General features: G+C 41.4%; 1 protein-coding gene across 4 annotated transcripts in view; it reads left to right on the forward strand.

The window, feature by feature from the left end:
* Window positions 1-2,652: 2,652 nt before the first annotated feature.
* Window positions 2,653-27,903, forward strand: part of RBL1 (RB transcriptional corepressor like 1) — a 54,755-nt gene continuing 29,504 nt past the window's right edge. For 2 of the 4 annotated variants that reach the window (XM_066235716.1, XM_066235717.1), the window contains exons 1-14: window positions 2,653-2,968; window positions 5,732-5,865; window positions 8,769-8,969; window positions 9,347-9,411; window positions 9,515-9,643; window positions 9,752-9,912; window positions 12,935-12,984; window positions 13,774-13,957; window positions 16,114-16,280; window positions 21,137-21,249; window positions 21,428-21,531; window positions 24,475-24,612; window positions 26,164-26,328; window positions 26,674-26,824. In XM_066235716.1, the coding sequence (XP_066091813.1) occupies window positions 2,813-2,968; window positions 5,732-5,865; window positions 8,769-8,969; window positions 9,347-9,411; window positions 9,515-9,643; window positions 9,752-9,912; window positions 12,935-12,984; window positions 13,774-13,957; window positions 16,114-16,280; window positions 21,137-21,249; window positions 21,428-21,531; window positions 24,475-24,612; window positions 26,164-26,328; window positions 26,674-26,824 (1,918 nt within the window). In that variant the 5' untranslated portion in view covers window positions 2,653-2,812. The remainder of the gene's footprint in view (window positions 2,969-5,731; window positions 5,866-8,768; window positions 8,970-9,346; window positions 9,412-9,514; window positions 9,644-9,751; window positions 9,913-12,934; window positions 12,985-13,773; window positions 13,958-16,113; window positions 16,281-21,136; window positions 21,250-21,427; window positions 21,532-24,474; window positions 24,613-26,163; window positions 26,329-26,673; window positions 26,825-27,903) is intronic. The other 2 variants (XM_066235718.1, XM_066235719.1) reach the window with 1 other exon arrangement.

A 27,903-nucleotide genomic window follows, 5' to 3' on the forward strand; every position in this document is an offset into this window, starting at 1 on the left:
AGCAGGCTCAAAGATGGAAGCGACTTATGTAAGAATTAAATAATAACTAATTCCGTTTATTGAGGGTTAGCAGGATAGCCCGAGAGTGTAGTAAGCGCTTTCCTGTACACTATTTCATTTACTACTTATCACCATTTGAGAGGTGGGTACTGTTACTCCATTTTATAGAGAAGGAAACTGAAAGATTTGAACCCGGGCAGTCTGATTCCATAATCTGTGCTTTTAACTCTTTTGAACATAAGAAGTATGCACAATAGGTTACTCTTATTATCATTAGTGTCCTAGATATTATTATCTCAAATAGAGAGAGTCAGTTCTTGCTATGTCTGGTTCTGTGCCTTTCAATATCTTAGATACTAGCTATATGTAAATACTTAAATTTGAATTTAAAATAAAAATAAAAATCCACTTTCTCAGTTGTACTAGACACATTTTAAGTGCCCAACAGCCACCTGCTGACACATGGACTACAGAATTATAGGACATTTCCACTATCGCAGAAAGTACTATTGGGCAGTGCTGATCTAGAATATGTAAAGGACTCTTTCAATTCAATAATAAGACAACACCCTGACTTGTGGTGGCGCAGTGAATAAAGCATAGACCTAGAATGCTGAGGTCGAAGTTCGAAATTCTGGGCTTGCCCAGTCAAGGCACATATGGGAGTTGGTGCTTTCTGCTCCTCCCCACTTCTCTCTCTCTCCTCCTATCTAAAATAAATAAATAAATTTAAAGTCTAGCCCCCTGGCCAGTTGGCCCAGTGGTAGAGCATCAGCCTGGCATGTGAATATCACAGATTCGATTCCTGGTCAGGACACTTAGGAGAAGGGCCCATCTGCTTTCTCTTTCTCTTCCCCTCCCTTTCTTTCTCTCTCTCTCTCTTCCCCTCCTGCAGCCATGGCTCAATTGGAGTGAGTTGGCCCTGACTGAGGATGGCTCCATGGCCTCTGCCTCAGGCACTATCAAGTCTAGATCTCTAGTCTCTTCCCCATCAAATCTGTCACATGCAGCCAGAGAAACCTGCCCAAAACACATACTGATCATTCGTCTCCATCTTTCATTAAAATCCACACTGATAACCTGACTTGTGGTGGCACAGTGGATAAAGTGTTGACTTGGAATGCTGAAGTCACTGGTTCGAAACCCCAGGCTTGCCCAGTCAAGGCACATGAGAAGCAACTACTATGAGTTGATGCTTCCTACTCCTCACTCCCCTCTAAAATCAATTAAATTAAAAAAAAAAAAATCCACACTGATAATATCCAAGCTTTTAGTGGAGCCATATGAGGGGTGACCTACTTGGACCTGTCTTCCATTTTCACCTATGGTGACTCCTTCCCTCATTCAAGAAACAATGGGCTCTCGCCTGACCAGGCGGTGGCACAGTGGATAGTGTCGGACTGGGATGCGGAGGACCCAGGTTCAAAACCTCAAGGTTGCTGGCTTGTGCGCAGGCTCATCTGGTTTGAGCAAGGCTCACCAGCTTGAGCCCAACGTTGCTGGCTTGAGCAAGGGGTCATTTGCTCTGCTGTAGTCCCCTGGTCAAGGCATACATGAGAAAGCAATCAATGAACAACTAAGGAATCGCAATGAAGAATTGATGCTTCTCATCTCTCTCCCTTCCTGTTTGTCCCTCTCTGTCTCTGTCTCTATCACAAAAAAAAAGGGGGGCTAACTTTTCAGACCCACCATGCTAATTACGTACTGAGTACCAACTACAAGCCAGTCACTAATCTAAACTTTGGAATATAGTGAACATGAAAGGAAGACCCCTGTTCTCATGCAACAAATTAGGAGGAACATTTTAGTAGAAAGAGCCAGTGAATAAACAAAGACAATTTCAGATAGTGATAAGGTGTTATGAAGAACAGTGAGGTGGAGGGTGACGTCAGCTATCTTAGATACAGGGCTCAGGGATGGCCTAAGAAGGCAACATTTAGTTGAGCTCGAACTATGAGGAGCCAGACAAGCAAAGATCTGGTGTAGAGTGTTTGGGGCCTGGCTCAGGCCATTGCTCAGCTTGGAAGGACTTTACTGGGACGGTTCCCAGGGTTGAGAGCTGAAAAGAGAACCCCTTACTGCATTTCTTAGTCCAGGTCAAGCCTCATTTAGCGATCAAGAAGACGGGGGGGGGGTGACCCCTACTATCAAGAAGTCGTGTGGAGGTGTTCCATAATACCCTTGCTTCACCAACACTTCATTAAAACGGACCATTCACTGGGTGCAGGAGACACCGACTCCAACAAGGCCCCCCAGCTGTCAAGGGACCACTTTTTTTCTGTTCCCTCCGCCATCTCCTAACTCAGACTATGTTTGGTGCCAAGGAGAGGTGACACACCAGGCCCATGGGTTGGCGGGACAGAGGAGCTTTCTCCCTACGATGAACGAAACCACGTCGCAATAGCCCAACCCTACCCAAGCGAAAGAGCCACCTCGACAAGGGTGGCACCGCCAGCTTCAGGGCAGGGTATGGACTACAACTCCCAGCAGACTGTGCGCGCGGAGTGTCGATCCCTCCGCTCCGACTTTGTCCCGCCGGCTGTGCCCACCGTTGCCCGCCTAGGGCCAAGTCCAGGCTTCTTTCAGGACCCGAGGTCCGTCTTCTTATCCCGTTTACGAAGAGGGTCCGCTGGGAGCCCTGGAGGAGAGACGGACTTTTTTGAGGGGGAACGCGGATGCAGATCCTCGAAGAAGCGTCGTTCTGAAGCTGCGATTTTCGCGCGCTTTTGGCGCAGGGGGTTGTGGGTAAGCGCGCCCAGGAGGGAGAAGGGAGCGGGGGCTCCTGGTCGCGAAGCCCGCGGGGCCTGAGACGATGTTCGAGGACGACCCGCACGCCGAGGGGGCGGCGGTGGTCGCCGCGGCCGGGGAGGCGCTGCAGGCCTTGTGCCAGGAGCTGAACCTGGACGAGGGCAGCGCGGCCGAAGCCCTGGACGACTTCACCGCCATCCGGGGCAACTACAGCCTAGAGGTGAGCGGCGGCAGGTGGGGCGGGCGCGCCGACCCTCGCCAGGCCCCACCCCGGCTCCGCCCCGCCTCCCCGGGGGGCGGGGGTGTGTCCCCACCGAGGAGGGTCGCGCCCCGCCGGGCCCGCCGGGTGCCGAGCTGGGAGGGCGAGTCTAGCTCAGTCTGTCCTTTTTTTATTTTCGAGGCGGGAAACTGAAGTTTGGTACAAGAGCGGCTTGTGCAAGGTCAGAAGCCACTCACGGGTCCCCTAGACTCCGGACCAGACTGCACTCCACCCGCCAGACGCCACGGCACTGCTCTTAATTTCGGTTTTTTTCTTTAAATGCTGTAATGACGAAAGGAAGCTAAAATGAGTTGTGTGCCCAGACTCCACTGCCCAGCGCTTTAAATACGTCATCTGGCTTCTTGCTGCCAGCTTGCACACGGTCTGTGACCCCCTTCCGCCCGTGCCAAGATGAGTCCCCAGAGGAGGCTGGTGAAGTTAGTTGCGTAAGGTCATGTGGTTGGTGCCGGGTCCGACCCGGGAGCCCGAGCCCTTGAACCCGCCGCGGGTCCCCTCCGGCGGGGGCTGTGGGCGCCGCTCGCTTTGCAGCACGGCGCCTGCGCAGTAGGGAGGTCCGAGCCGCCGTTCTCACCCAGCGCTGTCCCAGCCCCAGGGTGCTCTCTCCGGGGGGGGGGGTCCGCAGGGAGTCTTGATGCCTCAACCCTGGCTGTCGTTTCATACAGGATAGAAAACAAAATAAATGTAGGCCGTCCTGTGTAGGTGTCTCCGAACCATTCTTGCACGTGGACCTCACCACAGCCCTGTGTACGTGCAGAGCCTCGAGGTTACACTGCTTTCCAGGTCCTGTCGAGGCCCCGAGGGCTGTCCTACCTTGGGTCATTCTCCTAACGGCGATGGGAACCCAGATGAGTGCAAGCCCCGTGTAGAGCTGGAGTTATGGCACACTGGATTTCAGCGGTTACTCCAGTGGCCCTCGATTCAAAGGCTTTTCTGGTCCAAGGAGGCTGGACTGATGCACCACCCAGTGAAACAATTGCTTGCTGGATTTAAATGGGTAGAGTTGGAAATTTGGAGCTGAGCGTCTGTGTCTGTACATAAGGAAAAAGCCCCCAAGTGAGACTGGTTTGTCTCTGGTGCAGCACTGGGTAGACAGGTAGAGGGTCTGCATCCCGAGGTGGCTTGACGGAAAGCTAAGGAAAGAATCAGAAAGTAAGGGATGTGGTGAATTACAGCCTCTCAGTGAAAAACTGATTTTTAAAAGCCTAGAAAAACATTTCTGGCATCCCAGGTCCTCATTGGGTCTCAGTGAGTAAGCATTGACTGAGTGCCAGCTCTAGTGGAGGCATTCCACCAGGCCGCCTCTTTGAGAGGGGTGAGCATGCCAAGCTTGCCGCCACTTAGGTGCTTTCTGCACACCATCACCTGTACCCGAAAACTCTCCCATCACCCCCATTCCAGGGAAAATCAAAGAGCTAGGTGTCCAGTTAGGCAGGGTTGGTCGAGACAATCTTAAATGTTGGATGTAGAATGCATAGACAGGTGAATTAAGATTTTGTGAGTGTTTTTTTCTATCCAAAATATTTTATTTTCTTCTGTCTTTATTTTGATGCAAGGCATTTTCATATATCTGCTGCTTCCGAAGAACCCATCTCCCCAGCCCCTGCCCCTCTAATCTACTTGACAAGCTCTTGCTTACATTTTCTCATCCCCCTTTCCATGTTGGTGATTTACCATTTAACAATTTTAAGTCTCTCCATCCTTTTCTGACCTCCAGTCAAAATCATATGCTCTATTCTCCCACAGCACATTATCTTCATTTCTTCTAACATACATCTCACCAATTAATAAAGGCTTCTAAAAATATTCAACCTTAAGCTTACCTACCTCTTTTACTGTCTGAGCAAATAAAGCTTCTCCCTACTTTAAGGTAGGAATACTGGATTTTAGCTTTATTGGTGGCTACTCATTTTTGCCCACCCTTTCTGGATTAGTGCAAGAAATCTGTCAGTCTTTTTATCCTTCTGGAGTTTGGTCTTTAAAGAGGATCTACAGAACAGTGAATAGCAACAGTAGTGTGTTCTGCTATGAGATTTGTGTCCAACTTTTAATCCTTAAATTTCGTGTATACTTCAACAAGGAAGTCATGAAGTGATTCTAGCTTGCAGATACTGCAGGTCTATCTCAGAGAATTAAGTGTTGAATTTTCAAATGTCACCTTTTTTGTAACATTGTGAATTGAGATGTCTGCTAAGATAGGGAGCCATACTTACTATTTTAAAGATTGGGGTGAATCCCCAAATTTTTATGTCACAAAAATGACAGTCTCCCTGATGTTGTGCAAGATAGGTATTAATTATTTGTGTGCAATTCCTTTGTGACCTTCCTACTTGGTTCTTTCCTTTCTCTGCCAAATTGGTTAAAAATGGTAAGAAATTCAGCATCATCAAGGCCATGACTGGTGTTTTAAAATCAAGACAGCTAATGTTTCGGGAGAACTTTTTCAGTAATATTATATTTGGGGTGTAGATGAGAAATCTAGCTTTGGATTAATACTGATTTACTCTGTTACACATGACTAAAAGTAAGAAGTTTTATACCTATTCTGCAGCTAAGTTTTGTGACCTTAGGCAAATACTTCACCTCTCTGCCCTGTTATAAACAGAATTAATATTAGACCAGATAATTCTAAGATCTTTTCTGGTTCTAGAATTCAAGCATTTTAACATAATATACTCATTTTGCTATTTGTCTTTTCCTTACCAGGGAGAAGTTATACACTGGTTGGCATGTTCGTTGTATGTTGCATGCCGCAAAAGCATTATTCCCACAGTTGGGAAGGGTATCATGGAAGGAAATTGTGTTTCACTTACCAGAATACTGCGTTCAGCTAAATTAAGGTAAAGCACTTTGATTTTTCAAACATTGTTTAATGAGACCTAAATTTAATTTTAGGATTTTCTCTTTATTTTAAAATATTTAACTTCATTCCATTCTAAGTTTGTTATTCTATAGATATTCTTTCCCACATCTTCCACTGCCTTTCTTCCTCAAATTCTGACTTCAAGCTAAGGCCTTTTGCACTAAATCTTTTTTTTCTATAATTTTTTTTTTAATTTGAAAATAATTTCAAGCACAAAGAATAGCCATATACCCTTTGTCCAGATTCCCCTATCTTTAGTACTTTACCCCATTTGCTTTATCATTTGATCTCTTTTTATTAAATGTTTTTTCCTCAGCCATTTCTTTTTTTTATAATCTTTTTTTTAATATTTTATTTATTTTTTTTAATTTATTTTATTTTATTTATTCATTTTAGAGAGGAGACAGAGAGGGACAGAGAGAGACAGAGAGAGACAGAGAAAGAGAGGAGAGAGACAGGGGGGAGGAGCTGGAAGCATCAACTCCCATATGTGCCTTGACCAGGCAAGCCCAGGGTTTTGAACCAGCGACCTCAGCATTTCCAGGTCGATGCTTTATCCACTGCGTTACCACAGGTCAGGCGTCAGCCATTTCTTTTTTTAAAAAAATATTTTATTTATTGATTTTATAGAAAAAGGAGAGAGAGGTGGGGGAAGCAAGAAATATCAACTCATAGTTGTTTCACTTTAGTGTGTGACCTCAGCATTCCGGGTCAGTGCTCCATCCTCTGCGCCACCACAGGCCAGGCAAAATATTTTAAATTACTTATTGATTTTAGTGAGAGACAGAAACATTGATCTGTTCCTGTATGTGTCCAGACCAGGGGTCAAACCAGCAACCTCTGTGCGTCAGAACCATACTCTACCCAACTGAGCTATCTGGCTAGGGCTCCTGGGCCATTTCAAATTAAGTTGTGTACATTATAGTCCTTGACAGTTTGCAACTCTTGCAAAGCTAGCATTGATACAATAAATTTATCTAATTTGTCATCTTTGTTCTAATATTTAAAATTTTGTTAATTTTTTTTTATAATGAAGCATTTTCTTTTTTATTTTTATTTATTGATTTTAGTGAGAGAGGAGGGGAGGGAGAGAAAGACAGAAACTGAACAAAAAAGAATGACTTAAAATTTAGAGCAGTACAAGCTTATAATAAAAAATTTCAAATAATGAAGAGTTCTGGAGATGGATGGTGGTGACAGTTGCACAATGTGAATATAACCCTGGTAACCTTCATTTTCCTTTCTATCTCTATGAATTTGACTATTCTAGATACCTTATATAAATGGAATCAAACACTTTTTGCCTTTTTGCGACTGGCTTATTTTACTTAGCACAGTGTTTTTTAAAGAAGGACCCACCTAGCATTTGAAAAATTAGCATATTGTCTTTAAGAAAATGGCTGATTCGAAAGCTAGGGCAGACCTATGTATTTTTTTTTCTTTTTTAAAAATTAAATTTAACCAGGTTAACACTGGTTAATAACATAAATTTTAGGTGTACAACTTTATAATACAGTATCTGTGTATTCTATTGCGTGCTCACTACCTGCAGCCTACACACTGTGACCCCCTTGACCTTCTTCCTCCCCCCCCCACCTCCCTTCTCCTCTGGTGACCACCATTCTGTTTTGGCTTTTTGTATTATATCCCGCACATGAGTGAAATTATATACAGTTCTTGTCCTTTTCTGTCTTATTTCACTTAGCATAATGCTCTGAAACCTGTTGTTTTCTGATGACTCTGGAATAGCTTATTCCAGAAAGTAAGGAAATGCTTAAAGAAAATGTTGGTGACATGTCCAAGGGTCATAGAAGCTGACTTGAAAAGGTCTAGTAGTAGCCAAATCTGGGATAATTTGAACACCAAAATGAATAGGGACAGTACTGGATTATAATTCATTGAATAAATTTCATACTGATGATAAATAGAGGAGAAGGGAAAGCTCTTTCTTATATTAGAATGCCAATTAATAAATGTAGAAGAAATGATAGAGTCGGGGGGATAACCATTTTGCAATCTTACAGTAATGATTGAGGGAGAAATCCTTAATGGATGCTAAAACTAGGAAATAGAAGTGTAGTAAGCCTGACCAGGCAGTGGCACAGTGGATAGAGTGTCGGCCTGGATGTTGAGCATCCAGGTTTGAAACCCCAAAGTCTCTGGCTTGAGCAGTGGGATCACAGACATGACCCCATGGTTGCTGGATTGAAGCCCAAAGGTCACTGGCTTGAGCAAGGGGTCACTGGCTCAGCTGGAGCCGCCCAGTCAAGACACATGTAAGGGCCCTGGCCGGTTGGCTCAGCGTTAGAGCGTCGGCCTGGCGTGCCAGGGACCCGGGTTCGATTCCCGGCCAGGGCACTTAGGATAAGCGCCCGTTTGCTTCTCCACCCCCACCCCCTCCTTCCTCTCTGTCTCTCTCTTCCCCTCCCACAGCCAGGGCTCCATTGGAGCAAAGATGGCCCCGGGCGCTGGGGATGGCTCCTTGGCCTCTGCCCCAGGCGCTAAAGTGGCTCTGGTCGCGGCAGAGCGACCCCTCGGAGGGGCAGAGCATCGCCCCTGGTGGGCGTGCGGGGTGGATCCCGGTCGGGCTCATGCGGGAGTCTGTCTGACTGTCTCTCCCCATTTCCAGCTTCAGAAAAAGAAAAAAAAAAAAGACACATGTGAGAAAGCAGTCAATGAACAACTAAGGTGCCACAATGATGAGCTGATGCTTCTCATCTCTCCCTCTTCCTGTTTCTCTCTCTCTCTCACTAAAAAATAAAATTAAGTGAGTAAATAAATTCAGATTGTTTCATAAAGATTCTTGGGCATAAATAGAATGTTTCCTTTTCATCCATTATATGGATTCATTTTAAAGTTGCTTTTTTTCTTTTTCTTTAGTTTAATACAGTTTTTTAGTAAAATGAAGAAATGGATGGACATGTCAAACCTGCCACAAGGATTTCGTGAGCGTATAGAAAGACTAGAAAGAAATTTTGAGGTGTCTACTGTAATTTTCAAAAAATTTGAGCCAATTTTTTTAGATATATTTCAAAATCCATATGAAGAGCCACCAAAGTTAGCACGAAGCAGGAAGCAGAGGTGAGACCCTTAATCCTTATATCACTCACATAAAAATCATGATAAAAAGTTATTAACGGTATTTGCATTTTTAAAAGTCTACTCTTTTTCATAGGTATCCATCTGCAAAAACTTAGGTTTCTATTAAAATCCACTTATAATTATCTATATGTGGAGTAGTACTTTCACTTGTTTTCTTATGTTCTTATCATTTTATGCAGACTAGAAAAGCTTATTTAAGTTTCATTAATCAGAGGTTGTCTATCAGTTGAATGTGGAATTTTATATGTAATTTGACTTGAGTATTTGTTATTTATATTGCTATTTCAATTTAAATGACGGTGGAGTGATATTTAACAAATTAGTCATATAAAAAGTACATTTTTTTCTTTTTTTAGGAGGAGTCCTTGCAGTGTTAAGGATCTCTTTAATTTCTGTTGGACACTCTTTGTTTATACAAAGGGTAAGGTGATACTTTTCAGTGGTTTTACATTTTTACTGTGGGAACTTAGTGCTATTTGGTATGAGAGGTTTCTGGCTTTTGTGTTTCTCTTTTTCTTACAAAGGTAATTTTCATATGATTGGAGATGATTTAGTAAACTCTTATCATTTACTTCTGTGCTGCTTGGACCTGATTTTTGCCAATGCCATCATATGCTCAAATAGACGCGACTTGCTAAATCCATCATTTAAAGGTAAGATCTTGTTTATTTTTTAAAATGGATTACCAGTTTTTAGAAGAAGAGTTTTACAAGTTGACTGTATGTTTTTCCCCTATTGCTCTTCATACCCTGTCAAACCAGGTTTACCGTCTGATTTCCACACCGCTGACTTCAGGGCCCCGGAAGAGCCTCCCTGCATCATTGCTGAACTGTGTGAACTTCACGATGGGCTTCTGGTAGAGGCAAAAGGAATAAAGGAGCACTACTTTAAGCCATATATTTCAAAACTTTTTGACAGGAAGGTACTATATTTATTATTACATGACTGACATTTTTACTGACTACCAGCAGCAGCAGTCTCAAAGGGAAAGACAATGTTTTAAGGATTCATTCGAGATTTCCAGGTTTCAGTCTCTGCCATGATGCAGAATTGGCCTGTGGTCTTCTGTGATGTGGGAAACTGAGCTGTGGAATGTGGCCAACTATATGTCCTGTGAAGTAAAAATACACTGTCAGAGGCAACTGTAGGAGGTTCTGATAAAGAATTATGAGAAACAGAAGGTCGAAGTAAGCTCATTTACGGCCACAACTTGAATAATCTCTTACTGTTTACTAGAAGTAGGATAGTGTATAACAACTATAGCTTTAATTCCTTATATAGAGAGCAGAAAATCTATTTTTTGTATTTTTCCGAAAGTTAGAACCAGGGAGGCAGTCAGACAGACTCCTGCATGCACCCAACTGGGATCCACCTGGCACGCCCACCAGGGGGTGATGCTCTGCCCATGTGGGGCATTGCTCCACTGCAATTGGAGCCATTCTAGCACCTGGGCCAACTTGCTCTAGTGGAGCCCTGGCTACGGGAGGGGAAGAGAGAGACAGAGAGGAAGCAGAGGGGGAGGAGTGGAGAAGCAGATGGGTGCTTCTCCTGTGTGCCCTGACCAAGAATCGAACCTGGGACCTTCCACATGCCGGGCCAACGCTCTACCGCTGAGCGAACTGGCCAGGGCTAGAGCAGAAAATCTTTGATAGTTTTGTAGACACTTGCAGGCTGTCTGCATGCATTCTAGGGGATTTTTTTCCTCAAGAATGAACTGTTTCTATATTTATGAAGTGGCTTGTTCCTTTGGAACTCAATTTCTTATTTCCCTGATATTTAGCCATTAAAGCCACGTAGAGCTCGAGGGGTTTTGTGGGATTCTTTGGTAAAATTAAGAAGGTTTGAATCAGGCCTGACCTGTGGTGGCGCAGTGGATAAAGTGTCGACCTGGAAATGCTGAGTTCGCAGGTTCGAAACCCTGGGCTTGCCTGGTCAAGGCACATATGGGAGTTGATGCTTCCAGCTCCTCCCCACCTTCTCTCTCTGTCTCTCTCTCCTCTCTCTCTCCTTCTATGTCTCCCTCTCTCCTCTCTAAAATGAATAAAGAAAATTTAAAAAGAAAATTTAAAAAAAAGAAGGTTTGAATTAGGTCATCACTGTGGTTCCTCTCTGCTATTACAAGATTTTTCTTTAAACATAAAGTGTTTCCTAACTGGGTTCTTTGTCTCTTATACAAACTTTTGAATTTGGTTTTACATTTCCTAAAATATATATATTTTTTGTCTCTCTGTGTGCATATGTATGTATGTGTATATGTCATGGTTCCTTATATCTGTGTTAAACATCTTCAGTAAACTTTTACAGGAACTTAGGTTATGGCTGTTGCAGAAATAGTACAATAGTGGCCTCTGGGTACAATGACTGTACATCTTGGTTTGCTTGGCTTATCTGGCTTTGGGCTCTTGTCTTAGTGTAATTATTACAGCAGCTCCTTTCACTACAGTTGTATCCTAATTTGGACAGTGGTCCTCCTGCCATGGGCCACAGATGTTTTCCCTGGCCAGTGTAGGGGTGTTCTTTATTTCATTTTTATTTTGTTCAATTTTTAATTTACATATAAAGACCTTCTACATGAAAACTTTAAAAAATCAGAAGCTGTGGAAATATATGATTGGAATTTCATCATGACTTTATATGGGTAACTGTTTTCAAGTTAAATGATAGTCACCTCCTTGAAGATGGGAAGTATGCTTTCTGCTCTCATCATTTATGCATATTGACCCCTAAGGGCTTTTGACTTTGCAACTCCAGATGCGTGGTAATCTTACGTAGTGTGGATACACAGAATACTAATAACAGTATAGTTTTCCTCTCACCAGTGATAATACTCGTATTCTCTTTGAATCCTTTGCTTGGGTAACACATTTAATATATATTAGTTTTCTTTCTCCACAGACAAATATTGAAAATTGGACAGCTTTCATCAAAATTCCTTGGGAAATTTGCTAAAAACGGTGCCTCAGCTAAGGCCTTGAGGTCCATCAGTCTATATTTTATCTGTTTGTTTCTTTTATTAAATGAGAGACAGGGAGGTATGGACAGACTCCCACATGTACCCTGACAGGGCAAGCCCTCTACAGGGTGGTGCTCTGCCCCTCTGGGACCGCTACTCCAGTGGTCCCCAACCTTTTTTGGGCCACGGACCGGTTTAATGTCAGAAAATATTTTCACAGACCAGCCTTTAGGGTGGGACGGATAAATGTATCACGTGACCGAGACAAGCGTCAAGAGTGAGTCCTAGACGGATGTAACAGAGGGAATCTGGTCATTTAAACAAAACAAAACAAAACAAAACATCGTTCAGACTTAAATATAAATAAAACAGAAATAATGTAAATTATTTATTATTCTTTCTCTGCAGACTGGTACCAAATGGCCCACGGAATGGTACTGGTCCGCGGCCAGGGGGTTGGGGACCACTGCGCTACTCCATTGCTTGGCAACCGAGCTATTTCAGTGCCTGAGGCAAGGCCATGGAGTCATCCTCAGCACCGAGGACCAGATTGCTTGAATCCCTTGAGCCCTGGCTACTAGAGGGGAAGAGAGGGAGAAAGAAGGGGGAGGGATGGAGAAACGGTCACTTCTCCTGTGTGCCCTGACTGGGAATCAAACCCAGGACTTCTGCACATTGGGCCAACGCTCTGCTGCTGAGCCAACAAACCAGGGCCAGTCTACATTTTAAACAAGTTCCTGTGATTTGTGTATCACTAAAATTTGGAAACCACTGCTGTAGACTTTAAAGTATTTTCAAAACTTGACTTTAAATGTTTACTATTTTATTTGCTTGCTGATTTAGTTTTACTGGTCTGAAAGAAATAACTTAGTAATTTTTTTTTCTGTTTGAATGATTTACAACTACCAATTGAAAATTTAAATAAATGTTACGTTTTTATGTGTATATTAATATGCTTAATTATATGATGTCACATTATGACTTTTTCCAGATTTTAAAAGGAGAATGCCTCCTGGACCTTTCCAGTTTTACAGATAATAGGTAAGTATCTAACACTGTTGGTATCTGGTATATTTTAGGCTGTCAATAATAATTTGTTTCAATTTGTTAAGTGAAACATATTTAAGTTCCTACTGCTTTAGTGACATTGAGTGGGCATTGTCATTAAGCCTTGCTATCTTTAGGTAGATTTATTTTAAGAAACCATTGGCACTTAAGACAGCTACTCTCCAGAAAAAGTCACAGACCCAATGACTTCTGTATTTGAGTTTTTATCCCTTTATTAATCATGTTGGCAAATTTAGAATGTACTTATATTTTCAAAGTCTCTATTGTTTTCTCAATGATCAAATCTTATTTAGGTTCATCTATTTTTCAGATTAAATATATATTTCACTCACCTTTCAAAGTGTAGTAGTTTATTGTTGTGTGTGTGAACATGAAGAGTGTTCATCAGATAGGAACCTATGATATTGTTAAATGAGCACACTTCATAAAAACTAGAGCGTCATCCACTAGCCTGACATGCAGTGGCGCAGTGCATAAAGCATCGACCTGGAATGCTGAGGTTGCTGGTTCAAAACCCTGGGCTTGCCTGGTCAAGGCACATAAGGGAGTTGATGCTTCCTGCTGCTCCCTTTCCTCTCTCTCTTTCTCTCTAGTCTCTCTCTCTCTCTCTAAAAATGAATAAAATCTAAAAAAAAACCAAAAACTAGAAAGTCATCCACTTTTCCAGGCTATGGGATCTAAATCTACCTCTAAGTCAAAATAAATCCATTGTGTTTTATTACTTAGTTTTATTCTTGCAGCTTAAAGTAATTCTCTTTACAGCAAAGCAGTGAACAAGGAGTATGAAGAATATGTTTTAACTGTTGGTGATTTTGACGAGAGGATCTTTTTGGGAGCAGATGCAGAAGAAGAAATTGGAACTCCTCGGAAGTTCGCTGGTGACACCCCATTAGGGAAACTGACAGCACAGGCTAATGTGGAGTATAACCTTCAACACTTTGAAAAAGTAATATAACCTAGACGGGACTGTGTTGAATGGTCCTTTTCTCTCTTGTGTGTGATTCTACTAACAGCAGAAGCATCTTTCAAGTTAAATCTTGAGTTTCTTCTACTAATTCATATTTCCCATGAAAGCCTTAAAAGGTAATTTAAAAAGCTATGGCATTTAGTATGTTTACCACATTTCTTGTTATTTTTTCATATTTGGGATATGTTTTCCCAGTATGCCTGGGTTTTTCAGTAGAGTATGTGTCTTCTGACATACAGAATTTATGCTTGCTTTTTTTTTTTTTTTTACAGAGACAGGGAGAGAGTCAGAGAGAGGGATAGATAGGGACAGACAGACAGGAATGGAGAGAGATGAGAAGCATCAATCATCAGTTTTTTGTTGCAACACCTTAGTTGTTCATTGATTGCTTTCTCATACGTGCCTTGACCATGGGCCTTCAGCAGACCAAGTGACCTCTTGCTCGAACCAGCAACCTTGGGTCTACGCTGGTGAGCTTTGCTCAAACCAGATGAGCCCACGCTCAAACTGGCGACCTCGGGGTCTCGAACCTGGGTCCTCCGCATCTCAGTTCGATGCTCTATCCACTGTGCTACCGCCTGGTCAGGCTATGCTTTCTTTCTAATATTTTTTTAAATCACTTTACCCACTGTTTTAAAATTTAGTTTGCTTTCCTACCTGTGACAAACTCTGTGCTTTTCCTGAATTCCTTTTTTAAGATTTTATTTATTGATTTTACCAAAACAAACAAAAAATAATAGTAGTTACCAGCCCTTTTTACTCCAAAGTGACTTTTTAAAAAATCAGACACTTATACTTGTACATAAGGGTTTCTGGTACCAAGAATTCACCAGTCACATGAAATCTTACTATGCAGTGTGACCAGTATGATGCATCTGTACTATGTGACCTATACTTTCAGAGTTCAAGAAAGGGGATTCACACCAGATGGCTATTGTTGTGTTGGCTGTTGCCATTTATTTTTATTTGACAATCTTAAGGTAAAAGAGGTCAGTGCCTCTGACTAAATAATTAAGTATTGCATCTTTTAAAAATTCTTCCAGCATACCAGTTGAAAATCACTGGTCTACAAGATAGAAAATCTTAAGTTTTACTCCAAGCTCTGTTGTTAATGTTGTCAGCTTAAACAGGAGTTTTTTTTAACTTCTCTGTGCCTGTTTCCTCATATGTAAAATGAAAATATATATGTAACTTTTCAAGTGAATGTTAGGAAGATAAAATGAGATTATGCTTTGAAAAAGTGTTACTAAAATGTGAGGATGTTGCCTAACCAGGCAGTGGTACAGTGGATAGAGTGTCGGCCTGGGATGCACAGGTCCCAGGTTCAAAGCCCTGAGGTCACCAGTTTGAGAGCAGGCTCATCCAGTGAGAGCATGGGCTCACCAGCTTGAGCATGGGGTCACTGGCTTGAGCAAAGGGTCACTTGCTCTGCTGCAGCCCCCTGGTCAAGGCACATATGAGAAAGCAATAAATAATAAATAAGGTGCCACAATGAAGAATTGATGCTTCTCTTTTCTCTCCCTTCCTGTCTGTCTGTCCATCCCTATCTGTCCCTCCCTCTCTCTCTCCGTCTCTCTTGCTTAAAAAAAAAGGCCTTGGCCAGTTTGTTCGGTGGTAGAGCGTCAGCCTGGCATGTGGAAGTCCTGGGTTCGATTTCTGGTCAGGGCAAACAGGAGAAGTGCTCATCTGCTTCTCCACCCCTCCCCCTCTCCTTCCTCTCTGTCTCTTTCTTCCCCTCCCGCAGCCAAGGCTCCATTGGAGCAAAGTTGGCCTGGGCGCTGAGGATGGCTCCATGGCCTCTGCCTCAGGCACTAGAATGGGTCCGGTTGCAATGGAGCAACGCCCCAGATGGGCATACTGGGTGGATCCCAGTCAGGGGCATGCGGTAGTCTATCTGTCTGCCTCCCCGCTTCTCACTTCAGAGAAATACAAAACAACAAAAAAAAGATGTTGTTAGCATGATATTTGTATAAATTTGGTGAGTAACTAGAAGAGTAGAGAAAAATAACCTATTAAATATGAATATGTTAAACACAGAATGAGGGGGAAGGTAACTTTTTTTTACCTGTTTTAAATTTTATTTTTTAATTTTTTGGAAGGTAACTTTGTAAAGGAAAATTTTTCTTTTTTGACAGAAAACATCATTTGCACCTTCTACCCCACTGACAGGACGGCGATATTTACGGGAAAAAGAAGCAGCCATTACTCCTGTTGCTTCCGCCACTCAGAGTGTGAGCCGGTTACAGAGTATTGTGACTGGACTGAAAAATGCACCAAGCGAACACCTCATAAATATCTTTGAGTAAGTTCAGTACTACTGTTTTTCTACATGTCTCCTTTAAGTTAGATTTTGTATTTCATTCTGTACTCAGTATACTCAGAATTCTTAAGATAGATATACATCTGGAAAGTTTTACTATGTCATTTCAATCAAAATATTTTGACCTAAAATCAGCTATAAGTACCTATTGGAAATTTTTTATAAATATTTATATTATTATAGACTTTCAAGGTTAAACACTTCTGAAAGGTTATTTAGCTCTGACATTCCACTCTTATAACTATCCCTAAATTATGCATTATTTTTCTTTCTACATTGACTTTAAAAAAGTTCAATTTAGGCCCTGGCCGGTTGGCTCAGTGGTAGAGCGTCGGCCTGGCGTGCAGAAGACCCGGGTTCGATTCCCGGCCAGGGCACACAGGAGAAGCGTCCATCTGCTTCTCCACCCCTCCCCCTCTCCTTCCTCTCTGTCTCTCTCTTCCCCTCCCGCAGCTGAGGCTCCATTGGAGCAAAGATGGCCGGGGCGCTGGGGATGGCTCCTTGGCCTCTGCCCCAGGTGCTGAAGTGGCTCTGGTCGCAACAGAGCGATGCCCCAGAGGGGCAGAGCGTCGCCCCTGGTGGGCGTGCCGGGTGGATCTCGGTCGGGCGCATGCGGGAGTCTGTCTGACTGTCTCTCCCTGTTTCCAGCTTCAGAAAAAAAATAAAAATAAATAAATAATAAATAAATAAAAAGAAGTTCAATTTAGCCTGACCTGTGGTGGCGCAGTGGACAAAGCTTCACCTGGGAACGCTGAGGTTGCCGGTTCGGAGCCCTGGGCTTGCCTGGTCAAGGCACATCGGGAAGCAGCTACTACAAGTTGATGCTTCCTGCTTCTCCTCTCTCTCTCTCTTTCTCTCCCCTCTATTTAAAAATCAATAAATAAAATTTTTAAAAAAGTTCAATTTAAATGTTCATCAAATGGAAGACAGATTACATATTGATGATACAGTAGTAAAATAAAATTTTATGCAATTATTTTATAAAAGAGGTGACTGTAAGAACCTGGAGATAAAACCCAGGAAAGTTTGGGGGTTCCTCTAAGACTGCAGCCCCCGGGAGTCTCCCACTTCTCACACTAGTCCTTACACAGCCTCCAGAAAGTCACTAATAGACATTTAAGTGTTTTACCAGTTTATGCGCCCCCTGCTTCTTCTCCAGAAGTGTGGGGTAGCTTTCCTGATCAATAGAACACTAACAGTTGTGGTGCTTGATGCTTGCTCAGTGTTAGCTTTGCTACCTCTGAATCCAAAAAATTACCTTGCCCTTCAGGAGCAACTGAAGTCCTTCAAAGCTGCACTGCTTCCTCTTTATCTTATGTTTATAATACCCTTACCTATCATTGGGACAGTGGCAGGAGATGAGTAAATTTTGTACAATCAATATTAAAATCCAATGGCATTTTTTATAAAATCGGGAAAAAAATCCTAAAATTCATATGGAATTTCAAAGGATGTTTACTAGTCAAAATAATCTTGAGAAAGAACAAATCTGGAGGCTTTACACTGTCTCATTTCAAAGTATGTTATATAGCTATAGTAATCAAAACCTGTGTGGTTTTGGCATAAAGACAGACATGTAGACCAATGCAACAGACTTGAGATTCCTCAAATGAGGTTTGTTTGTTTGTTTGTTTTTACAGAGACAGAGAGAGAGGGATAGTTAGGGACAAACAGACAGGGATGGAGAGAGATGAGAAGCATCAATCATTAGTTTTTCGTTGTGACACCTTAGTTGTTCATTGATTGCTTTCTCATATGTGCCTTGACCGTGGGGCTACAGCAGACCGAGTAACCCCTTGCTCGAGCCAGCGACCTTGGGTCCAAGCTGGTGAGCTTTGCTCAAACCAGATGAGCCCCCTGGCCAGTTTGCTCAGTGGTAGAGCGTCAGCCTGGCGAGCAGGCCCTGGTTTGATTCCCAGCCAGGGCACACAGGAGAAGCGCCCATCTGCTTCTTCACCCCTCCCCCTCTCCTTCCTTTCTGTCTCTCTTCTCTCGCAGCCAGGGCTCCATTGGAGCAAAGTTGGCCCGGGCACTGGGGGTGGCTCTATGGCCTGTGCCTCAGGCTCTAGAATGGCTCTTGTTGCAACAGAGCAATGCCCCAGATGGGCAGAGCATCACCCCCTGGTGGGCATGCTGGATGGATCCTGGTCAGGCGCATACGGGAGTCTGTCTGACTGCCTCCCCGTTTTCAACTTCAGAAAAATACAAAAAAAACCCAAAAAAACAGATGAGCCCGTGCTCAAGCTGGCGACCTTGGAGTCTCAAAACTGGGTCCTTGGTATCCCAGTCTGACACTATCCACTGCGCCACCGCCTGGTCAGGTCCCAAATGAATTTTTATAGAGGGTCAAATGATCTTTGACAAATGTATCAAGACTACACTATGAGGAAAGTTGTCTCTTCAACAGTGGTGCTGGGAAAGCTGGATATCTACATGCAAAAGAATGAAGATAGACTTTTACACCATTTATAAAAGTTCACTCTGAATGGATTAAAGACCTAATCTGAGACCTAAATCTGTACATCTAGAATAAAACATGTACAGCTTTATGACATTAGAATGGACAGTGATTTACTGGATATGACGCTAAGATTTTAGGTAACAAAAGCAAAAAATAGATCAGGTGGGACTAACTACATCAAACTTAAATATTTCTGTACAGCAAAGGAAATAATTCACAGGTTAAAAGGCAAAGCTGCTGGAATAGAAGAAAATAATTGCAATCCATATTATCAGATAAGAGGGTTAGACAAAGTATATAAACAATTCCTACAATTCAATAACAACGCAAAATCAGGTGATCTTTTTAAAAAATGGGCAGTCTTACCAGGCTGTGGCACAGTGGATAGAGCATCGGCCTGGGATGCTGAGGTCCCAGGTTTGAAACCCCGAGGTCCCTGGCTTGAGCACAGGCTTACTAGCTCGAGCACAGCAGGGTCGCCAGCTTGACCTTGGGATCATGGCCATGGCCCCACGGTTACTTGCTCAGCTGGAGCCCCCCAGTCAAGGCACATATGAGAAAGCAATCAATGAACAACTAAGATGTCCAATGAAAAACTGATGATTGATGCTTCTCATCTCTCTCCCTTCCTGTCTGTCTCTGTCTCTCTCACTCACTAAAAAAAAAACAAAAACAGGCAAAGACGTAAATAGACATTTCTTTAAAGATGATATCCAAGTGGCTACAAGTTTATGGAAAAATTCTCAACATTACTAATCAGGGAAATGCAAATTAAAGCCAAAATGGAATGTCCCCTTACACTTATTAGAATAGCCACTTACAAGAGAAAAAAAAGAAAAAGAAAAACAAATGCTGCTAGTGGGGTTATGAAAGTGGTGTAGCTGATATGGGAAACAGTATTGAGATTTCTCAAATAATTAAAAGTGCATTTTTATGACCTAAAGATCCCACTTCTGGGTATATAGCAAAAAGAATTGAAAATAAGATCTCAAAGACACTTGAGTGTCCAAATTCATTGCAGCATTATTTGTAATAGCTAAGATATGGAAGCAACCTAAATGTCCTATCTATGGGTGAATGGATAAATAAAATATAATGTGCACATACAATAGAATATTCAGTATTAAAAATAAAGAAATCCTGTCATGCTACAACATGGATGAAACTTGAAGGTAGGTAATATCTTCAAAGTATTATACTAAATAAAATAAGCTAATCACAAAAAGACAAATACTGAGTGATTCTATTTATCTGCATTATCTAAAGTAATCAGACTGATATACAGTAATATGACAGTGCCAGAGGTTGAAAGGGAATTATTGGATGGGTAGGCAGTTTCAGTTCTGCAAGAGGCAAAAGTTCTAGAGACCTGTTTTATTACAGGGTACATAGTTAACAGTACTGTAAAATATACCTAAAAATTAAGAGGGTAAATTTGTCATGTGGTTTGTTTGTTTTTTAACACAAAGAACCTAGTTGGAAGAAAACAACTCAAGAGGCAGAGTTAGAAGTGGACATGAGAAAGTATTTTTGCCATGTGTGCTACCTACCTCTCTGCACATGGTACTGGTCTGTTCGAACATGGGATTGGGCAAATCTCTAACAGTCTGGGATTTGTTTGTCATTTCTGAATTAAGACCTGTATTCAGTATTTGAATGATAGAAAGGTATCAATAATTTAAAGGTAACAGGGTGAATTGCTTCTTGCCTGGTGTCTTTGTTTTTGGTGCTCTATTTTTTCTTATTCTTTTGGCTTAGATAAGAACTACATGTAATTTATTTTTCCAACAGAACATGTGAGTGTATACCTGTGGATGTGTACATGTGTACACACTGCTACATCGTCTTTCTTAATTTTCTCGTAAATTAGGGTTTTTTTGTTTTTTTTAAATCAGGTTTTTTGAAGTATACTTTATATATAATAGTTCTTTGCTTTCCACTGTTTAGTTGTATGAGATTTGACAAGTACATACAGTTGTGCAATTGGTGCCACCACAATCAAAACATGGAATTGTTCCATTATCCCCCCAAATTTATGCTCCTTGGTAGTCAACCCTTATGCCATCCTCAGCCTCTGACAACCACTGACATGTTTTCTGTCCCTGTAGTGTTTTGCCTTTTCTGGAATGTCATATAAATATAACTATATTAAAGAGGATACTGATTCTTGTAATGTTGAAATTCCTAAACAGTATGCCAAGTTATTTTATTTAGAGGCTGTAGACTTGTTTGAAATATGTTGTTTACATATCCAGGTTTACAACTAAGAATAGAGCTTTGGTCACCATAAACCAAAGTAATTCTTAAAAGAAGAAGTGTTAGTTGGCTATAGGATTCTTTTTTCCCCTGATAATTGGGGTCCTGTTGTATTTTATAGATCTTGTGTACGTAATCCTATGGATAATATTATAAAAATCGTGAAAGAAATAGGAGAGATTTTCTGTCAACACTATACTCAATCAACAGATGAACAACCAGGATCTCACATAGGTAAGAAGACAAAACTAAATGTAATTCAGCATTACAAATAGACAGATTGTTATCCCAAAAAGTAGAAATTTAAGTTTTTTCCTTGCCTATTATTTGTCAGAATTATGTTTGCATTTTTGTTCTTTCATCCTTAACAGCTACATTTCATTAGCACATTTTCCCTTTCCTGCCCCCATAGACTTTGCTGTAAACAGACTAAGGCTTGCAGAAATTTTGTATTATAAAATATTAGAGACTGTAATGGTCCAGGAAACACGAAGACTTCATGGAATGGACATGTCAGTAAGTAAATACACTCTGTCAGCCTCTTGCAATATCCAAAAATCTTAAGCCTGGAAGCAGTGTTGAGAGGTTCTATGATGCATTGTGGGGGTCAGTGGTCAATGGCAGGCCTAGCCACGATGGCCAGTTCGTTGGCCTTAGTTGTCTTTGGCACATCTAGAGCTAGCCACCTCTAGGTAGGAGTGTGAAATATGTAAAATTCCCCTTTGGACACCATCAGTATCCTTTCCATTCAGGTCCTGTTTTTTGTCCTTCATAGACAGCTAATAATGAACCCCCTCTCCCCAACTGTGATGCCTGCTGATGATCGAGGTATTTGCCCATAACTTCCCAGGGATTTTAAAGGAATAATTTTTTTGTTCTGGGTTTTCTTTGAACATTTGATTAAATTTGACCACTCTCTTCAATAGCTATGTAAAGGAATTTTTTTACAAAGTCAAACCGGTTACTATCAGTTTCATCCTTCTCCCTCTTGTTACTCTCAGAATCTTCTGACCTTCGATTCCAATAGGAACAGGTTAATGTATAGGGGAGCAGAATAACCATTGCGATAAAGTTTCTTTGTTTTACCTTGGAAATTTCTCATCTTTTTTTGTGTTGGTTCCGTTTTCCTAGATTCCATATCTTTCATGATTTATGCTAATAATTGATAGAGCATATGCTCCTATAGCTTGATGAGAAAGAAGTAAATTTTTAACTTTTTATTTTGAAATAATTACAGATTCATAGAAGGTTGCAAAAGTAATGGTGACCTTTTACATAGTACAGTATCAAACCAGAAAATTGACATTGGAACTTGTATGTCTCTCTCTCTTTACCATTATATCACATGTGTAGAATATAACCACCACTGAATCAAGATGCAGAACTGTCTGTCACTAAAAAACTGTCCCTAATGTCACCGCTTTATGGTTCTACTTACTCCCTTCAGCCACTAATTTATTTTTTACTTCTGTACTTTTATAATACACTGTGGTTCAGTTCTTTTAAATTTGTTGAGGTTTATTTTATGACATAGGACATGTTTTATTTTGGCAAATTCTGGGTACTTGAAAATTGTGTATTTTGTTGGACATTGTGTATTTTAAATGGACATTATTCTGAAATGTCCATTCTATCCTGTCAATTAATGGTGTTGTTGAGTTCTTTATATCCTTGCGATTTTCTATGTAGTTCTATCAATTGTTGAGAGAATGGAATTGAAGTCTCCAAATATAATTGTGGATTTATCTATTTCTCCTTTCAGTTCTCTTAAAATTTTTTAATTCAGGTGTTTTGAAGCTTTGCTATTTGATGCATATAAATCAAGGGTTGCTATGTCTTCTTGGTAAATTGATCCTCTTATTGTGATAAAATATCCCTCTAAATCTGGTAATTTTCTTTGTTCTGTAGTCTATCTGATGTTTATATATAGCCACTCCCATCCTGACCTGTGGTGGCGCAGTGGATAAAGTGTTGACCTGGAAATGCTGAGGTCGCCGGTTCGAAACCCTGGGCTTGCCTGGTCAAGGCACATATGGAAGTTGATGCTTCCATCTCCTCCCCCCTTCTCTCTCTCTGTCTCTCTCTCCCTCTCTGTCTCTCTCTCTCCCTCTCTAAAAATGAATAAATTAAAAATAAATAAAAAATTATAGCCACTCCTGATCTCTTTATAAATGTTTCCATGGTATACCTTTTTCCATCCTTTTGTTTTCAAGCTACTTCTATTACTATCTTTGAAGTGAATTTTTTGTAGGTAGCATAGAATTAAATCATGTTTTTATTTACTCTGTCAGGCCTGACCAGGCAGTGGCACAGTGGATAGAGCATCGGACTGGGATGCAGAAGGACCCAGGTTCGAGACCCCGAGGTCGCCAGCTTGAGCACGGGCTCATCTGGTTTGAGCAAAAGCCCACCAGCTTGAACCCAAGGCTGCTGGCTTGAGCAAGGGGTTACTCGGTCTGCTGAAGGCCCGCAGTCAAGGCATATATGAGAAAGCAATCAATGAACAACTAAGGTGTTGCAGCGTGCAACGAAAAACTAATGATTGATGCTTCTCATCTCTCGCAGTTCCTGTCTGTCTGTCCCTGTCTATCCCTCTCTCTGACTGACTGTCTCTAAAAAATAAAGAAAAAAAATAAAATTTAAAAAAATTTATTTACTCTGTCTGTCTCTTCTAATCAGTAAATTTAGACCACTTAACATTTAATTATTGATATGTTAGGTCTGACCAGGCGGTGGCGCAGTGGATAGAGCATCAGACTAGGATGCCAAGGACCCAGGTTTAAGACCCCGAGGTTGCCAGCTTGAGCGCGAGCTCATTATGGTTTGAGCAAAGCTCACCAGCTTGGACCCAAGGTTGCTGGTTCGAACAAGGGGTTACTTGGTCTGCTGAAGGCCCACGGTCAAGGCACAATAGGGGAAAGCAATCAATGAACAACGAAGTTGCCGCAATGAAAAACTAATGATTGATGCTTCTCATCTCTCTCCTTTCCAGTCTGTCCCTATCTATCCCTCTCTCTGACTCTCTCTCTGTCTCTGTAAAAACAAAACAAAACAAAATAGCTGTTAGGACATATGTATACCATTTTAGTTTTTATTTTCTATTCTCTTTTCATTTCCCTATCTTTCCTACATTTCTGTGGATGACTTGAACATTTTTTAGACTATTGCTTTGTATCAATATTTTTTAGTGGTTCCGCAAGATATTGCATTATACATATATAACTTCATAGTCCAGTTAAGTTCCTTTTTTAAAACTGCATGTTTTTTAGACTCATACTCAAGTCCTCTTCCGTCACCATTTATCTCCACGTTACTTCTACTGTCCCCCCACTTCCCTCTTGCAATCACCGTACTATTGTCTGTGTCTGTGAGGGCTGTTTCTGCTCTAGAGTCTTCTTTATAGAATGACAAAGGCTGAAATGCTGGAAATGTTCAAGTGTGCTCTTTCTCTTCTCCGAGGTTCTTTTAGAGCAAGACATATTTCATCGTTCCTTGATGGCCTGTTGTTTGGAAATTGTGCTCTTTGCCTATAGTTCACCTCGTACTTTTCCCTGGATTATTGAAGTTCTGAATTTGCGGCCATTTTATTTTTATAAGGTGAGATGAAACAGTTCTGTTGTGTACCTCACGTAAGAATTCTGTTTATCTTAGTGCTGAAGAAACAAGCTTTAATGAAATTTGGAGAATATTTCTGGAGATATTCTAAAAATAGATATTTCTTTTTTAGTGGAATCAATGACAAAAGGGAGAGGATGAAGAGTGTATGTAAATTAAGTTACCTTAAGCTTTGGTTCTTTTTCTATCACTGACTGGCAAATATAACCAGGAAAGAGGTTGTTAACTCTGAATTTTTCGTATTTATAAGTGAAAATCTTAATCCCGGACTTCCTGTCAAGATAGCAGTGTAGTTAAATGCGGTACTCACATCTTCCCCCAACCACATGAAATTGCAACTAAAGTGTAGAACAACCATCATCCAGAACCATGTGAAATAGCTGAAAAGAAGTCCTCTACCCAAGGATATAAAAAATAAGATGCATCAAGATTGGTAAGAAGAAGAGCAGAAATGCAGAATAGGCTGGTCCCCCACCCATGTGTGGCGTTTATATATACTTGGGAGGCATATCTGACTGCAGAGTTCCCTCTGAAGAGCAAGGGGTCCCAGCCGTACACCAGGTGCCCTAGCCCAGGGTCCTAGTGCTGGGAAGAGAAGTCCCTATAACTTTTGTTGTGAAAACTAGTGGGACTCAGACTAAGTGACACAGATGGCTGCTGGAGTCCTGGTCATTCCTCTTAAAGGGCCCACATATGGACGTACTTGGAGTCACCCTCTGAAATCCAGCATTGGGGTGTTAGCATGAAAGACCCCATAGACATATGAGGAGGAACTGAAGGGTTTGGCCTTAGGATGAGAGCTGGAAGGGCAGCCTTCTTCCAGACAGAAGTGCTGGCAGAAGCTATTATTTCTTTGTTGCGCCTCCTCCCACAGGGCCGGCAGACGGGTTCCGTATCCGAGTCCTCACTAACCTGGTTCATTCACACACACCCCCGTCGATTCCCTGAGACCCCACGCCACACAACTTTAGGGTTCACCCAAGCTGTTTCCATCGGCTTTTCCATACAAATGGCCTCTCTCTTTCTTCTCTCTCTTCCTTCCTCTTTCTAAAATAAAAAAAATTCTTATTATAAATAATAATCATTAATGCTTTTGTGTATATAGGCTTTGTTCTTGATACTTACTTTTATTAAAATGGAATTATATATAAACAAAGTTCTTTTTAACTATATTATCTATTCTGCTTTTTTGAGCTCTTAGGAAGAATAATGTTAATTCAAAATAGCCATAAATTCAAATTCAAAATAGCAGTAAATGCAAAATCACAATGGACTGGGAACCCAGTGCCCAATTTCTACCACTGTTAGGCTGTTAACCGGTTTTCACCTATCATTGTCTTAGTTTCCCATGTATAAAAAGACATTAAAAACAGAAATGTATATGAAAGTATTTTGAAGATCTTAAAAAACTCCTTCAAAGATCTCCTTGGTTCTTGGTCATTAATAAACCAGAGTAAGTCATATATGCAAGCCCACCCAGACTAGAACTGACTGCTTGAGACTACATTATCTTTTCAATTTTCTTGTCTCCAGGTTATTGAGGTGGTGATCCGCTCAGAGGAGGGACTTTCCAGGGACATGGTTAAACACCTGAACAGCATCGAAGAACAGATTTTGGAGAGTTTAGCATGGAATCATGATTCTGCACTGTGGGAGGCTCTCCAGGCTTCTGCAGACAAAGTTCCTACTTGTGAAGAAGTGAGTCAGGGCAAGGCTGGTAATCCTGTCATTTTATAAAATAACAGCTTTATTGAGGTATAATTCTCATACCATGCATTCACCAATTTAAACTGTACAAGTCAGTAGCTTTTAGTATAATCATAGATATGTACAGTCATTATGACAGTCAGTTTTGGAACATATTTGTCACCTCAACAAGAAACCATGCCTTTTAGCTATCACTTCCCTGCCCCCCCCCTTCTCTCTAGCCCTAAACAACCAGTAATTTACTTTCTGTCTCTATTCATTTGCCTATTCTGAGCATTTCTTCTTTTTTTTTGTTACAAGTTTTCATCAGTAGGCTTATCTATATGTATAGCAAAGGGCTTTTGTTTTCAACAGGTTATATTTCCAAGTAACTTTGAAACAGGAAGTGGAGGAAATGTACAGGGACATCTTCCCATGATGCCAATGTCTCCTCTGATGCATCCAAGGGTCAAAGAAGTTCGGACAGACAGTGGAAGTCTTCGAAGGGGTAAGTTCAACATTGGCAAAACAATGAAAAATAACAAAGATCATTTTTTCAGAGATAATTTCAACTGTTATTAATATATTATTTCTTCATCAGGATTTGAAAGGGGGCTTAATGCTTAAATCAGCCTTGTAGTGTGGCTCGTTCTATACTTTTTTATGTTAAAGTAAAGATTTCCTATCTGGCCTGACCAGGCAGTGGCATAGTGGATAGAGCATCAGACTGGGATGCGGAGGACCCAGGTTTGAGACTCCGAGGTCGCCAGCTTGAGCGCGGGTTCATCTGGTTTGAACAAAGCTCACCAGCTTGGACCCAAGGTCACTGGCTCAGGCAGAGGGTTACTCAGTCTGCTGAAGGCCCACGGTCAAGGCACATATAAGAAAGCAATCAATGAACAACTAAGGAATCACAACGAAAAACTAAATGATTGACGCTTCTCATCTCTCTCTCCGTTCCTGTTTATCCCTATCTATCTCTCTCTCTCTGACTCTGTCTCTGTAAAGGGAAAAAGAAAAAAAAAAAGATTTTCTGATTTTTAATATAATCTATTTTTATAATTATGATGTCAATTATTGTGAAAATAGTATTTTGGCCTTTTAATAAACACAACTTTCCCTAAATGCTAGTGGAAAACTATTTAAATAAGCTAAAGACTTACTTTTCAAATACAACAAAAGTTATAGTCTCTCTCTGTTTATGCATGTATCTATAGAAAGATAAATATTTAAAACAGCAGAGAACTCTTTGGAATGCTGAGGTTCATCTAAGAAATTACTTATATAGTTTTAAAATACCATATTTCCCCATGTATAAGACACTCCCATGTAAAAGACACACCTTAATTTTGGGGTCCAAAATTTGAAAAAGAAATGTATTACATAAAGTCTTTTTTTTTTTTTTTTTGTATTTTTCTGAAGCTGGAAACGGGGAGAGACAGTCAGACAGACTCCCGCATGCGCCCGACCGGGATCCACCCGGCACGCCCACCGGGGCGCCACTCTGCCCACCAGGGGGCAATGCTCTGCCCCTCCGGGGTGTCGCTTTGTCGCGACCAGAGCCACTCTAGCGCCTGGGGCAGAGGC

This window comes from Saccopteryx bilineata, chromosome 6 (assembly GCF_036850765.1).
Source record: "Saccopteryx bilineata isolate mSacBil1 chromosome 6, mSacBil1_pri_phased_curated, whole genome shotgun sequence".
Classification (NCBI taxonomy): Eukaryota; Metazoa; Chordata; class Mammalia; order Chiroptera; family Emballonuridae; genus Saccopteryx; species Saccopteryx bilineata.